The sequence below is a fragment of the Calypte anna genome, chromosome 5A, assembly GCF_003957555.1.
Source record: "Calypte anna isolate BGI_N300 chromosome 5A, bCalAnn1_v1.p, whole genome shotgun sequence".
Lineage (NCBI taxonomy): Eukaryota > Metazoa > Chordata > Aves > Apodiformes > Trochilidae > Calypte > Calypte anna.
In genome coordinates, this window is record NC_044251.1 from 20,611,752 (window position 1) to 20,624,657 (window position 12,906).

At 46.7% G+C, this 12,906-nt stretch overlaps 3 protein-coding genes across 11 annotated transcripts in view; 2 read left to right on the forward strand and 1 right to left on the reverse strand.

Moving 5' to 3' along the window:
* The window catches only part of FLVCR2 (feline leukemia virus subgroup C cellular receptor family member 2), a 50,283-nt gene extending 44,987 nt beyond the window's left edge, over nt 1-5,296 (forward strand). Inside the window, exon 11 of one of the 2 annotated variants that reach the window (XM_030452614.1) lies at nt 4,028-5,296. In XM_030452614.1, coding sequence (XP_030308474.1) covers nt 4,028-4,034 — 7 coding nt within the window. In that variant the 3' untranslated portion in view covers nt 4,035-5,296. The remainder of the gene's footprint in view (nt 1-4,027) is intronic. The other variant, XM_030452616.1, reaches the window with a different exon arrangement.
* A 710-nt stretch (nt 5,297-6,006) lies between these two features.
* ERG28 (ergosterol biosynthesis 28 homolog) lies at nt 6,007-8,480 on the reverse strand. Of its 2 annotated transcripts, XM_030452281.1 has the most exons (5): nt 8,290-8,475; nt 8,049-8,139; nt 6,713-6,831; nt 6,439-6,537; nt 6,007-6,302 (listed from the first exon to the last, which is right to left on the reverse strand). In XM_030452281.1, exons 1-4 carry the CDS (start codon nt 8,420-8,422, stop codon nt 6,458-6,460), a joined length of 423 nt encoding a protein of 140 aa, XP_030308141.1. In that variant the 5' UTR covers nt 8,423-8,475; the 3' UTR covers nt 6,007-6,302; nt 6,439-6,457. The 2 variants fall into 2 exon arrangements, with proteins under 2 accessions (XP_030308141.1, XP_008503426.1); XM_008505204.2 differs by having other exon boundaries at nt 6,007-6,537; nt 8,290-8,480.
* A 2-nt stretch (nt 8,481-8,482) lies between these two features.
* The window catches only part of TTLL5 (tubulin tyrosine ligase like 5), a 135,460-nt gene continuing 131,036 nt past the window's right edge, over nt 8,483-12,906 (forward strand). For 2 of the 7 annotated variants that reach the window (XM_030452280.1, XM_030452279.1), the window contains exons 1-3: nt 8,695-8,836; nt 9,370-9,532; nt 11,974-12,083. In XM_030452280.1, coding sequence (XP_030308140.1) covers nt 9,456-9,532; nt 11,974-12,083 — 187 coding nt within the window. In that variant the 5' untranslated portion in view covers nt 8,695-8,836; nt 9,370-9,455. Of the gene's footprint in view, nt 8,562-8,694; nt 8,837-9,369; nt 9,533-11,973; nt 12,084-12,906 lie in introns of those variants that run through there. The other 5 variants (XM_030452273.1, XM_030452275.1, XM_030452274.1 and 2 more) reach the window with 4 other exon arrangements.

Genomic DNA, 12,906 nt, shown 5'->3' on the forward strand with positions numbered 1-12,906 from the left:
TGTGGGAAGAAGGTTCCGTGAGAATGGTATGTGTGGTTGGAGTACAAGGCCACCTGCATGATAGGATGGTGTAAACAAGGCTTCTCTATATAAAGTGAGTGCAAGTTGCTAATAAACGCTTTCATACAATCATATTGCTGTGCACGTGGAATCCTTAAGCCTCCGCAGACTGTTTTCCCACATGAGGTGGGTGTCAGTCTTGCAGGTAAGAGGTGACAGAACAAGAGGAAAAGGACTCAAGTTGTGTCAGGGGAGGTTTAGACTGGATATTAGGAAAATTTTATTCACTAAAAGGCAGTGAAACTGGCTGCACAGGGAAGTGGTTGAGTCACCATCCCTGAAGGTATTTAAAAAATGTGTAGGATGTGGCATTTATGAAATATGGTTTAGTGAAGGACCTGGGAGTGTTAGGTTTATGGTTGGACTTGATCATCCTAAAGGTCTCTTCCAACACAAATGATCCTACGGCTGTTGCAAGGAGAAAGGCTGACACTCGGAGTCAGATGTGACTTTCCAGGGGAAGCAGAGCTGTGGAGTTGTTCAGGCCTCACACTTCCCACCGAAACACTGTATCATTGGCTGTGCAGCCCTTTGGATGACTGTGAGTCTTCCCCTGTCTTGACCCAATGGAGGTGCAGTCCCACAGTCCTGGCAGGCAGCTGGCTTACTGTTTTCTTGGGGGGCCCATCATCCACACAAGTGAACTAACAGAAATCATCTGGTGGAAAACTGTCTAAACTTTTAGGTGGATTTTCAGCTCTTGAATGGCTTTGGTGCAGAGTAGGACTGTGGAACAGCCTGATTTCCCAGCGTATTAAGGACCACCTAGTAGTGGCTTTTGGTGATTAAACAGAAAGCCTGGAAACTGGCTGAGCTATTGACTTTGCAGGAAAAATAGCAATGTATAAAGCCATAGCTTCTGAGACAAGGGTCAGTGTTTATTAGCCTTGACTCTGTCCAGGAATCACAGCCTTTCAGCAGCCACCTGTCAGAGCTTTTGGCCATTGTGCCCACACTGCAGGGTACTTTTGCTTCTTCCTCAGGGACCCACCTTGTGTTCACAAGCAAGTGCCCTTTTCTGCTTATAATTATAACAGATGTTGCAATTACTAGAACTTATGGGAACTAAATTATCCTCATGGCATAGTGGACACATTGTCCTCTGTTAATGAAGCCATAATGTTTTTCCAACAATCCTCCCACTTCTGTCTGCCTCAGGTCCCAGAGTGTCAGCAGGGTTAGCTTTCTGTATCTCAGGACACTTGGATCAAAGGCCTGTTTTACAGAATAATCAGTCTCTTTATGGGCTGCCTTTGTTGTTAGAGCATTTGAAGCTATTCCAACCATGTGCCTTAAGGTTTCATAGTAGTGTCAGTTGATTCAGCATACATGTTATGCTCGCATACATGCTCTGTACAGCCTGTGTTTGTCTGCTCGTGGTTTCCAGCATCAGTGCAAACCTTCCTGCATTGATTATTTGCATTATTAAATAAGCATCTGTGCTGATTTTTCATGGTTTGCTTTAATTTGGGGCTCACTTGCTCAATTGTCATAGGCAACATTTATTTGGAAATAATTTTAAGCTTGTGTGGGTTTTTAAGAAGGCAGCTATCATTTAGCATGCAGGACTCCAAAATAGCAGGACTGTCTTTTTTTCAAACTGGGCTTTGCTAGGCCTCTTTGAAACTTGCAAATTGGATTAGTATGTGCTCAAGGCACTTGAGACTAGTTTGTGTTGGTCTTGTATAGTGGTAGATAAATTGATTATTTTTTGTGTGTGAAGAACCTATTCTTGATAGCAGAGAGTGGGGAGTAAAGTAGTTTCAGACTTTGTCCTGTTTTTTGAATTGTAATAAAATTAAAAATTTTTCTCTGGAGTGTGATGCTACCAATAGGACTGAGAACTGATGAGTGGATGATTTTGGATGATCAGTGACCTACTCTAGGTTTACAGCCACAGCAAGGGGTTTGTTTAAAATAGGACTGAAGTTCTGCTACGTCCTCACACCATAACATGTCAGGGCTCGGGTTCAAGTATCTTTTTTTTTTTGTTGGTTGGATGGTTGCCTGGATGCAAAGATGCATCTGATGAATCTCAGTGGAATAACCAAAAGCAAGTTGTTTTTCTGAACCAGCACCAGTGTGATTTAAAGGTTGCTTTAGGGGACCAGGGAAAGAATCCACCCTTAGCAGCTTACTGGAGTCCCCTGCAAGCTGCATTGTGTTTACTCTCTGGTGAAATACTGACAATTAAAAAAAAAGTTGCTGGAATTTTGCATAGTAGATACAAACGGTGTATACCCCACCCCCTGCTTCCCAAATGTTGCTGCTCCTTTTCTGTGCTTACTGTGTGGCAAGCAGCCTTCTCCTCCTATCCCAGAGCCATGAGCAGGCTGTGTGTGCTTTCTAGTCCTGTGATTCCCAGCTGTGAGAGCTGCCTTCCTTTCCTAAGGCTGTGGAGGCCTGCAGGCTGTCTAGTCTTCTAAATCTGCATTCCATAAAATCCAAAGCAGGTGAGGTTGGTGGTCAGAACCCAGAGGTGCTTGGGAGGCCTATTCAGAGTTGCCAGAGTGCTACCATGATGCATCCTGGTGGGGTTTCCCAAGCCTAATATCAGCTTTCCCCTTACTCCTACCTCTCACAATACTCCAAGCACTCCCCCTACTCCTCCTGCTGGTAAGAGTTCCCTCCTTCCGCTTCCTTGGCTTTTGCTTCCAGGCATCTCTGAAGCTTTCCTGACCTCACTCCTCTGCTTTGGGATATTGCAGCTGACCTATATAAAACCCTTTCCCCTGCAATTTGTGTGAAACTTTGGTCTCTTGCTTCCATGCTGCCTGGAGTTCTCTTGAACTGCACTGGGGATATGAACCTCTTTCCTATGCACCTCTGACTCCTGCGTCAGATGTCAGTCTTACCCCACAGTGAGTTAACTTGGAGCCCAGGCTGTGGAAGACTCCACATTTACTCTTACAAATCTGCATTCTGTCTTCTGAATCGGTGACAATTGTGGTGTCTCACTGTAAGCTGAGTCAGGCTTTGGAGGAGTATCTGAAATCCCATGAGGAAAGGAGAAGACTCCAGTCTAATCATAACACACCCCACAAAGGCTCAGCAGAGGAGCTTGTCAAGCAGCCCAGAGTATAGTGATAATTGGGCATCAGTCCTTGTTTTTCTTCTGGGAAATGATTCTGCGGTGCCCTCCATCTTAAGGGAAGAGATTGTAGGAAGGTTCCAGTAATTCAGCTAATTCTTCTATAAGCTTTATGCAGAAAAAACTCATGTATATTTGCCTTTTATTTCTTATGGCTGCTTAAGACACAAGTAATGAACTTTGAAAAAGACCATATCAGTACCATTTTGTGGAATTATTGCAGCCATAAGTCCAAACTAGGGACAGGGAAGATGTGAAGAGAGTGTGCCAGCCCTGAACAGGGGGTAGGGATGAAAGGACTTGAATATGAGCAGAACCAGCAGTCTGTCTAGGAATTGAAGGAGCCTTCAAACATGCCAGAGTAAGGACAGAGAGGAGCTAGTTGCTATGCTGAGCCTCCTGAGGCTGCACAACATACAGGTGCAGTCTCTGGTGCTTGCACAGACGCTGCACTGCCCCACGATTTGAAGGAGTTCCCAGTTTCTTCCCTTGCCCAGGGAACTGGCCCTATCACTTTGTTGCTTCGAGGCTGATCTTGTGCCACAGTGAAGTGTTTTCAGGGAGCTGGCTGTGGGGTTGATACCTGGGCTTGTACAGTTTCTGGGAATTTACTGTAGTCTGAGGAGTACAGCAAGTAGCTTAAGGGAAGTGGAAGCCTTGCTCTTCCCTGCTGCCCCAGTTCCCCTTGTCTGGGCAGCAGAAGGATCAGAAATGGAGAAGGGAACCAGGTATACATTCTGAGGATGGTGATTCTTTGGGGATTTCTGCACATTAGCAGAGAGCTGTGAATTAGTTAGATTCTGGCCAGCTCATCTCTTTGAAGCTTGGGTCTGGCCAGCTAGGATACTAACCATTTTTTTCCTGTCTGACTTGCAGAAAGTGATGCCAGAAACCTGCACTGATCCCATAATCCTTGAGGAATCAAAGCTATGAAATGTGAGGGCTGGCAGAGCTAGGAGATGCAGCCCCCTTTATTCCCAGCTTTGTTACCTGCACGATCCTCCTGTTATGAGCAGGGGTCAGCCTCAGGACAGGAGCTCAGTGAACTGCTTGTGGACGGAGTGAGTGAAAGAGCAAAACAGAAGGCAGTCGCTCTCTTCAGTTATACCTCTGAATCTTGCTGTTTCTGAGACCCTGCTGCCTGGGAGGAAAAGTTGGGAAAACCCACTGCTTCCACCCCATTCCACCATGTACTCTTGGAAAAGAAAAAGCACATATGCTGAGAAAAACCATCATCATAGTTCCAGAATAGACCTGAGCATTTGAAGGTGTCTCCTTAAAGACGAGCTGTGACATCAAATGCAGAAGCTGGACCATGCTTACTCTGTGAGCAGCCCTGGTGAAACTTTCAAAGTGGCTCTCAGGGATTTCTCTGCCTCAGTGCCCATGATGCTCTGTGTTGCATGAATGACGGCAGAGGCCTCAGCACATCACAAAGCACTGCCAGCTCTGTTTTTATTACATGGCTTTCCCAGATGAAGCACACAACCTCTGCTCAAAATTCACAGCAGTTGCCCTGATATTCCTACATATTACGAGTAATTGATACCAATATGCCTCCTCCTACCTGGAGGCAAGAACTAGTTCTGCAGCTTTGGTTGAAACTCCAGCCTATGCCCAGCTTATGACTACACCAGCATCATGATTGAGTCAAACAACGAGCTCCCTGGGCTGAGGACTGTGTCTTCCTCTTAAGTGATAAAGTGCCTTTTGTATATTTCAACCCTACATAACTTTTGTGAAGTGTTATATTCTGATAACCTGCCAAGGCTGTATTGCTCTTCACAGCCACAAAGAGGGTCTTGAGTATGATGGGAATTTCAGATTTGCTCCAGTGTGGAAGCTTCCCACTTTATAATAGAAAACAGAAGCCCTCTTACCAGGACTTGTATCTCATAGACACTGCTCCTCTGTATGCTGCTCTTTCTCTTCTAAACTTTATATCCCTTCTCCTTCCTTTCCAGCACCTCTCCACTGGTGGAGACATCCAAGTGTCTTTGTACTCCTTAAATCATGCATTTATGCAGCTATCTCTAGAGGAGGTGGAAGGGTGGAGATACAGGACAAAAAACATGACCAGGGAAAGGATACAAATAGTCCTGACATACCATTTTGACAAGACATTTTTGGGGTGAAATTAATCTTTCAACATATCAAAAAGAGTACTAGATTTGATAGTTTGGGATTAAGGATGGAGGTATGACTTTTCAAGGTAAATTTTTATATAAAACAAAAATGCTTAAATTTTTATAAAAAATAAAAATTTTTTTAATGTAAAATGAAACTTGGCACATTCATATTAAATGGTTGAAACAGCCTACATCTCTTCTAATTGGCTGAAATCCTTTACAGAATAGAAAAAAACCTCTATGCCCAGTGCTAATGTTGTATTCTTCTTGTCCCTTCTGTGTTTTTCCTCCCTTCTGCATGTGAACTGTCTTCCCAGCTAAGAGATCCTGATGCTTCCTTTCTACCTTTTGTGTACTGCCCATCTGCTTTGGGCATTATTTCATTTAGGGCTAAGCAACCTCTTCCTGTTTTTTCATCTTCTATAGTTATAGCTCGCTGCAGAACTCAAAAATGCACACAGTTTGCTGTCACCAGTATCCTGCAAAAGCAAGAGCTGCAACAACTTTCTTGGTGTGTGCGTGGGTGCGTCTGTACACATGGTAGTGTGATATTCACCTGTCCAGTCAGACCTGGAACTTTGAGGGAAGTGACAGGGTGGAAGGTGACAGGGAAAAGTGGATTTGCTGTAAAGAGAGATTTATTCTGCAACAGAGTAGAAACTGTGTTTGCTCTGACATTGTACATCCTCTACCTGCCGCTGTGTAGCGGAAAGACAGACATTGCACTCCGCAGTTTTCTGTCATTTATTAGAAATGGCCCCTAAAGAACACACACATGCACGTTACATAGCAGCACCAGGGGCAGCACATGTTCTTTCTCTCTGGTCCAAAATGTTCAGTGGATTCTGAGTAGCATTACACCTCCTCCTCACAGGTACACTGGGAGAGAAGCTCTTAAGTGCTCTGGGCATGCCTGAGACACTTTGCTATCCTCTGAGAAGAGTCACCAACTGCCCCCCTGCAAGCTGTGACACAGACTCCTCTGGGACTTGGTCTTTGACATCAGTCAGCTGAAACGTTGCCTGGACAAGAAAAAACACTTGGCAATGAAGAATGATTGACAAGAGTCCAACACTGATCCACTGGTGGGACTGGTATCCTAGAGAAGTTAAGCTGAGCTTAAGTGGAAATTTAACAGTGAAGACAGACAATGCTGACCTACACAGGGCCCTCAGCTTCAGTTTTTCTTCTTGTTTTGTGACAGTGCTTCTACTTCCAGGTACTGCAGCCCAATCAACATCCCCAAGATAGAGAAACCTGTGATGGAGACAGAGGATGAATTGTGTAGAAAATGCTGGACAAGGGACCAGACATTCCCTCCCACCTTCCCCTTTCTACCATTAGCTCATAGCCCCATGGGGAGTTTTTCTGTGGGGGGGAATCATAGCTCCAAGGAAGAGTTTGTGAGGGGAGGATGCAGAGCTCTACTTACTTGCTACCATGAGAGGTGCCATAACTCCAATTGTCAAGGCTGCAGTGTGGTAAATGAAGACCTCGGACAGGAAGTGAACAAGGGCCAAAAAGAAGGTGAAAAGTGTGATGTAATAGAGGCTGTTGGAGAGCAGAAAGAAGCAATTATCTTATTGCCCATACAATGTGCACAAACATGGCTGAATGGAAAACAGGCAAACCTGTGTGCTGCCCTGTGTGTCCTCACTGTGGCAGCACAGGAGGCACTGGGTCCCTTGCCTAGTGAGGGGCAAAAGCTCCCTGGTCAACATCTGAGAGGAGACAGGATGTCATGTTCAATGATGCATTGAAAGTTACAGGCGTTATGTGGCCTGAAGGCACGGGAGGGGAGGAGAGCAAGGACTGGGCATCGGTGAAGTAAGAAGCACTTGTGCACACAAAAAGAGGGCGAGGACAGGATTAGATGAGAGCTAGGGCAACAGGACTTGGCTGATGCCAGGCCAGGCTGCATCACCCAACAGACCTTCCCACCTGTGCTCTGCTACCCTCTAGGGGCCACAGGTGTGGAAAGGAAGCAGGTCCAAGAGATCCAAGAACTGGCTTCATGGTCATTCACATTGCCACCACTCCCTAAAAACAAATAATTGAGTCCCTGTGCCTTCGTACCACAGCCTAGGCAATCCAAGGACATGTTGCCGGATGAACAGTGACTTCTACTGCAGGACTGAAGGAGGTGGTGAAAAAAAGAGCAAGTTCTAGTAACCTTCAACACAGGCTGTCTAGCACAGACCCAGAGTCAGCTTGCTTGGAAAGCGCTCGCAAAATACTTCTGTTAACACACGCAAAAATGGCCTGCCTCCCAACTCAGCATCAGACCTTGTCCTCAGTCCCAGATAAGAGAATACAGAAGAAGGCTGTGGGTTAAGACCACAGCAAGGGGCCTCTCAACCTGTCTCAGTCTTTGGCTATAATAGGAAAAGAAGTACTGAGCATCAGTCAAGCCATTAGCATTGGTATAAAGCATTAACAACTGCTTAAATGTCAGAGCAGTAACAGAGCCATCAGAAGAGGCTCAGAAGTTTGTGACCCAAGTTCTCAGAACTACCAGCCACTGCCTGAGCTAAGAAGCAGAAGTCAAATACGCAGGTTTTGCCCACAGAGGCCAAGGGCAGCATCAGTTCACACGCAAATCCCGCGCTGTGCTATTTAAGCTTTTTCGGCGGAACGCTTGCAATCCTACAGCGAGTTCAGGAACAGCTCTTTGATTCCCCGCCTCCCCAGCACCGCCCTCTAAGCCAGCTGCTGAGGCTGTCACCAGCAAGCAAACCCAGGGATTTCTCTGGTGCTCCTTTACGTACGTTCTGTTGCGGATGTCGATGGCGCAGAGACAGCGGATCACTGATGACAGCAGGGTCCAGACGCCAAAGGTCCGGGCCTGGAGCGCGTTCACTGTGCAGAGAAGGGGGGAGTACATGGGAGACCACGCACCGTCCCCGCCACCCCCAGTCCCCGCAGGCAGCCCCTGAGGAGGGGCCCCGAGGAGGGTTCCAGGGCTGGGAGGAGACTCCCGTGCCTTGGGGCGGCCGGGGCGTCTCTTACCGAGGCCGGGGCTGGCGGTGTACAGCTTCTCCGAGAGGAAGCTGTGGTCGCGGAAGCTTTGCAGGGTGTTGCCGGCGGCGATGACGGACACCATCACCAGCCAGCTGCGCAGCACGTTCAGGAACCGGCTCATCCTGCCGGCCAGGCCGCTGCCCGTTACCGGCCGCGCTCTCCCACCTGGGCCCGGGCCCCGCCCCCTCCCGCAGCGCGCGCCACCGCCCAGCACTCCGGTTGGGCGCGGAGGCGCCGCTCCATCCACGCGCCACGCTGACGTAAGAACCTCCTCCGCCAATCCAATCCTTCACCTCCCGGGAAACGGTCCCGCCCCTCCCTGGCCCCGCCCGGCAGGCGGGAGGAGGTGGCAGCGGCGGCAGCGGCGCGAGGAGGCCGAGTGTGAGGCCGGGCGCGCGGCACAACTGCCGCGCCTGCGCAGCGGGGCGGGTCCGTCTGCCGCCGGTTGTTGTAGTAACGGGGAAGCGGCGGGGGGGGCCGCGGCTGCCGGGCCGCCGCGGCTGCCGGGCCGCTCGCCCCTGCGATGCAGGAGCAGGTATGAGGGAGCTGCTGTCTCATTGCGACCGGTGTTTGGCCGGCGGCCCCGGGCCGAGAGTCGTGGCTCCTCGGGCGTTCCCTGCCGTTCTCTGCCGCTCTTGGTTCTCCTGGGGCCGCCTCAGGCCTCCGGGCTCCGGTCGCCGCGGGGCAGGCGGGGCCCCAGCCTCCCCTCCGGGTTCGGCCGTGGTGGAGGAGATGTTACAGACGCTGGCCGACCCCGGGCGGCGGGGGAATCGGCGCCGGAGAGAAGCAGGCCCTTTCCTTTCGGGCTGGGCCTGGCCAGCCTGGCGCGGCCGGGCAGGGCGGGGACGTGCCACAGCGCCTGAGCAGTTCTCAGGCAGGTGGGACTAATCTGCTGGAAGGTGATACTACTGCCTACACTCCTCTGGCTGAGAGGTGATTTACAGCCTGTAACAAGCTCGTTGATAGTGCTGAGAGAAATATGTATTGACAGGAGGTGGGAGTTAAGTTACCTAGTTTCTCTTGCTGTACTGCTTTACTATGCATTCATGTTTTCAATCCTTACTTTAGGTAACTGCTCTTGCAGGATCCCTTGAATCTACAGGAAGAATCTCAGAGGCTACTGACAGTAGGCTGTATGAAAACTCCCAGAGGAAATGCCAGTCGGGATGGCTCGAGATCTGGAGGAAACTGCTTCATCCTCAGAGGAGGAGGAAGATGTAGATGAGCTGGAGTAAGTAGGAAAAAAACATAACTGTTGCAGGAACCAAAAGGAAATAGCAGTATTTCTACTCATTTGAAAAGACAGTTGCATTCCTTACCCTCCTCCTATCTATAAAGCAGAAGATGGTTGGTGGGCATGCTACCAGCATTTGTAGCCTAAAACCCAACCAAATTCATCAAGGTTGGAGATGCAGCTCTCCCTTGGCTACTCTAAAGTCTGTAGTGTCATTGTAATGTAGTGTCATTCTGTTATGTTTCTAAGCTGGGAACTTTCTTGTTGATGTTCAGCAAAATTAAGGAAATTAACATACTTTCTTTTTAACGTTTAGTTCTTTGTTTTTCTTTACTTTTTACTTGCTGCAGAGAATAGAAATGTACTGTAGATTGAGTTTCAATGTTTTATGTCCTGTTTTGAAAATTGTCTTGTGACAACTCAGCACCTAGAGTTCTTGCTACTTACTAGTTCCTGTTTGTGCCATCTTTGTTTAGTAACTTGTTTTATCTTTGCTTGTGAAGGAGTCATTGCTGGTTTTTTTTTGTTTTTTTTTTTCCCCAGAGTGGAATCTCTTTTCCATTTCAGACAAACTATAATATGTCCTATTTGTTTTCTTTTGTGTGCGTATTGTAAGTGACTGTCCAAGGCATTTAGAGGGATGTTGCTTTATACCATGTTGTTGGCTTAAACTTGCCAGACCCTCATGGCAGGGAAGGTCCAGAACTGCTGTCACCTAGAATGTAATTTTAACAATGTGTCTGCATCAAGTGGCCAGGGGTCATGGCAGGAATCAATGACTGTCACCTGGAGGATTGAGCCTTACTGCAAATCCTCAGGACAGGCTTAACATAAACTCTCCTCCTGTTGCTCAGCTCCTTTCCCACTTACATAAGGCTCTGGCCTGTAGTGTAAATTCTGGAAGCTTCTCCAGTCCCTTCAGGTCATAATAGCTAATTACATCTCAATAGTTGATTTATTTTTTTTTTATTTTAGTAGTGGTAGAAGTAGATGGGAGTGCTGCGAAATTAATTGTGGTAATAGCTTGGCTAGGAGGACCAAGGTTACACTTCCTAATACTTGCTTGTTCTAGCATCAGAAAGTTGCCCTGTTATCTCCATTCCTGTGTAGGAAGTGTTTTTTCTTTTGTAGCTTCTGCAGTTTCTCCATGCCTCTGGCAGACAGTAATCTTGCACATTCTATAGACAAACACTTCTATGTATGTCTGTCAGTCTTTGTATTTTTTTCTTGTCTGTCTGGAGACATGTCTCTCTAACCTGCTCTCTGTTAACTTTTTTGTGTTTCCATTTCCTTGCACACTGAGTAATAAGCAGGATGAGTTTTATTTTCTTAAGGAGGTTGATACGTTTTCTTTCTGTGATCTTAGGATTTTATCTAACATATCTTTTTTTTTTGTGGGTGTGTGTGAGTGTTCTTAATTCCTCTGAGGAGATGATAGTTCCTAATGCAGTCTTGCTGTTTTGGACAGAACTGGTAACTTTATTTCAGAACCTTTATTTTGTATCTTGACTGGCTAGCTGGCTTGGGGACATTGTTGTTGAATTCTGGGTTTGCATTCCACTGCATCTGGCAGAAATTTAAAAGGAAGAACACAAGTTTATATGTTGTTTTGATTCAAGCCTGTTCTAGTCTTTTAAGCTCTGCATGAGTGCCTTTTGGACATGTTCAGAGTCTAGAATTATAATAAGGCAGTATGCACTGATTTATAGTTCTTAAACTGGAGACTGGAACCTGCATTGTAAGGTCTGGTTGTGTGGATGCCAGCAATTATGGTTCATCCTGAATTGCAGATCCTGTTTTCAGGCTATAAATCCAGAGGACTGTAGCTGTGAAAATTCATGGGGTTTCTCCCAAATTATACTCAGTACAATAAATACTAATTAAACAGAACTCTGACTTTGCCAAGACAAGCTCAAAGAGGATAATCTGGAAGATTCCCTTTATAGCTGAGTACCATGGGTGCCTAGTGTTTGCATGTGAGTTGGTGCTGTAATAACCACAAAAACATGGCTGAAATGCAATGAGTAAAACATAACTGGGGACATAAGCACTGGGAAGCTTGTCCCTTACTGGAAGATCACTGAACCTCTTGTTTGCACCTATTTTTGAGGGATTCATGGATGTGTAGTTTACCACTGTGCTTTTGATTGCACAGCAAGGCAGGAATCTCAAGCATGCTGTATCTAACTCCATCACAGGGCTATGTCATCTGAAACAGGTGTTCTACTGGTCAAATGCAAAAGGATAGGCAACAATTAGAATGAGAAATGTCTTTCTACACCCCAACTGCAAGTCACTTGAGCATATTTACAATCTTCCTCATCAATATTCCATTATTTTCCCACAGTGTGTTTGCCTGTGCCCTGCCCACAGGCTAGGTGGGCAAGTGTGCAGAATCATTGGTTATATGAGGCTCAGCAGCTGTCTTGCTGTTTCAGGGATCATCCATGCATCAAGTGGACTGGTGGTGGCTGCAGGCGGATCCCAGTCTTGGTGTTTCATGCTGAAGCCATTCTGACCAAGGACAGCTACCTCCGCCTGATTGGAGGTGGGTGCATCTGTGTGCCAGCTTCTGACCTCAAAGAATGAGGGTGGAAGTCTCTTACTTGATTCTTCTCTGTGTGGTGAGGAAGATGACATGGTAGGAACAGAATTACAATCCTCTCGTTTCTCTGGGCACTGAGATGTTCAGAAATGTTCGATGAGTTGGTGAGTGTTTATGACATATTTGGGTTGGGACAAGTATCTATATTTGTCCCTCCACTGGGTGTTTTGGGTTGGAACTGTCTGCTTGCAAATCAAACTGCTGGAACTTATGAGAAGAACATAAATTCACTACTTGGTGGATAAGAACTTACAATCAATTATTGCTGTGAGTTTTGAGAGAATAGTGAGCTGTAGTAACAAATCTCTGAATCTACAGCCTCACAACTGTGAGTAAGGCCCTAATCAAATAATTGCTGCTCTGGCTTTACTTGAGTTGGGAGACCAAGCCTGTTTAATGTCAGCTAGGGAGGGGAAGGTTGACACTAAATAAGAAGCAGAGTTTTTTTAAACAGTCACTCAGGATTGCAAGAGTTAGTACTTGTGGGTGTGTACAGCTGGGAGCTCTTTGTGGATGTGCTGAGTTGGAGAAAGGCTAAAATCTACTCAGCTTTTTTGTGGTGATGTTGATGCTTTCTTCTTTTGCTTCTCCCTTTCTTAGGTAATTGGTGCTCTCATTTCTAATATTCTATCCAAGCAAAATTGCTTACTAGGGTAAGGGGTGGAGAAGGTGATTTGTGTGTGGAAACTCCTGATCCTTTTCATGGGAGTTAAAAAAGTACATGAATGGTGGCAGAAGCTGATGGTAGTTGTATCCCAACTGCAGT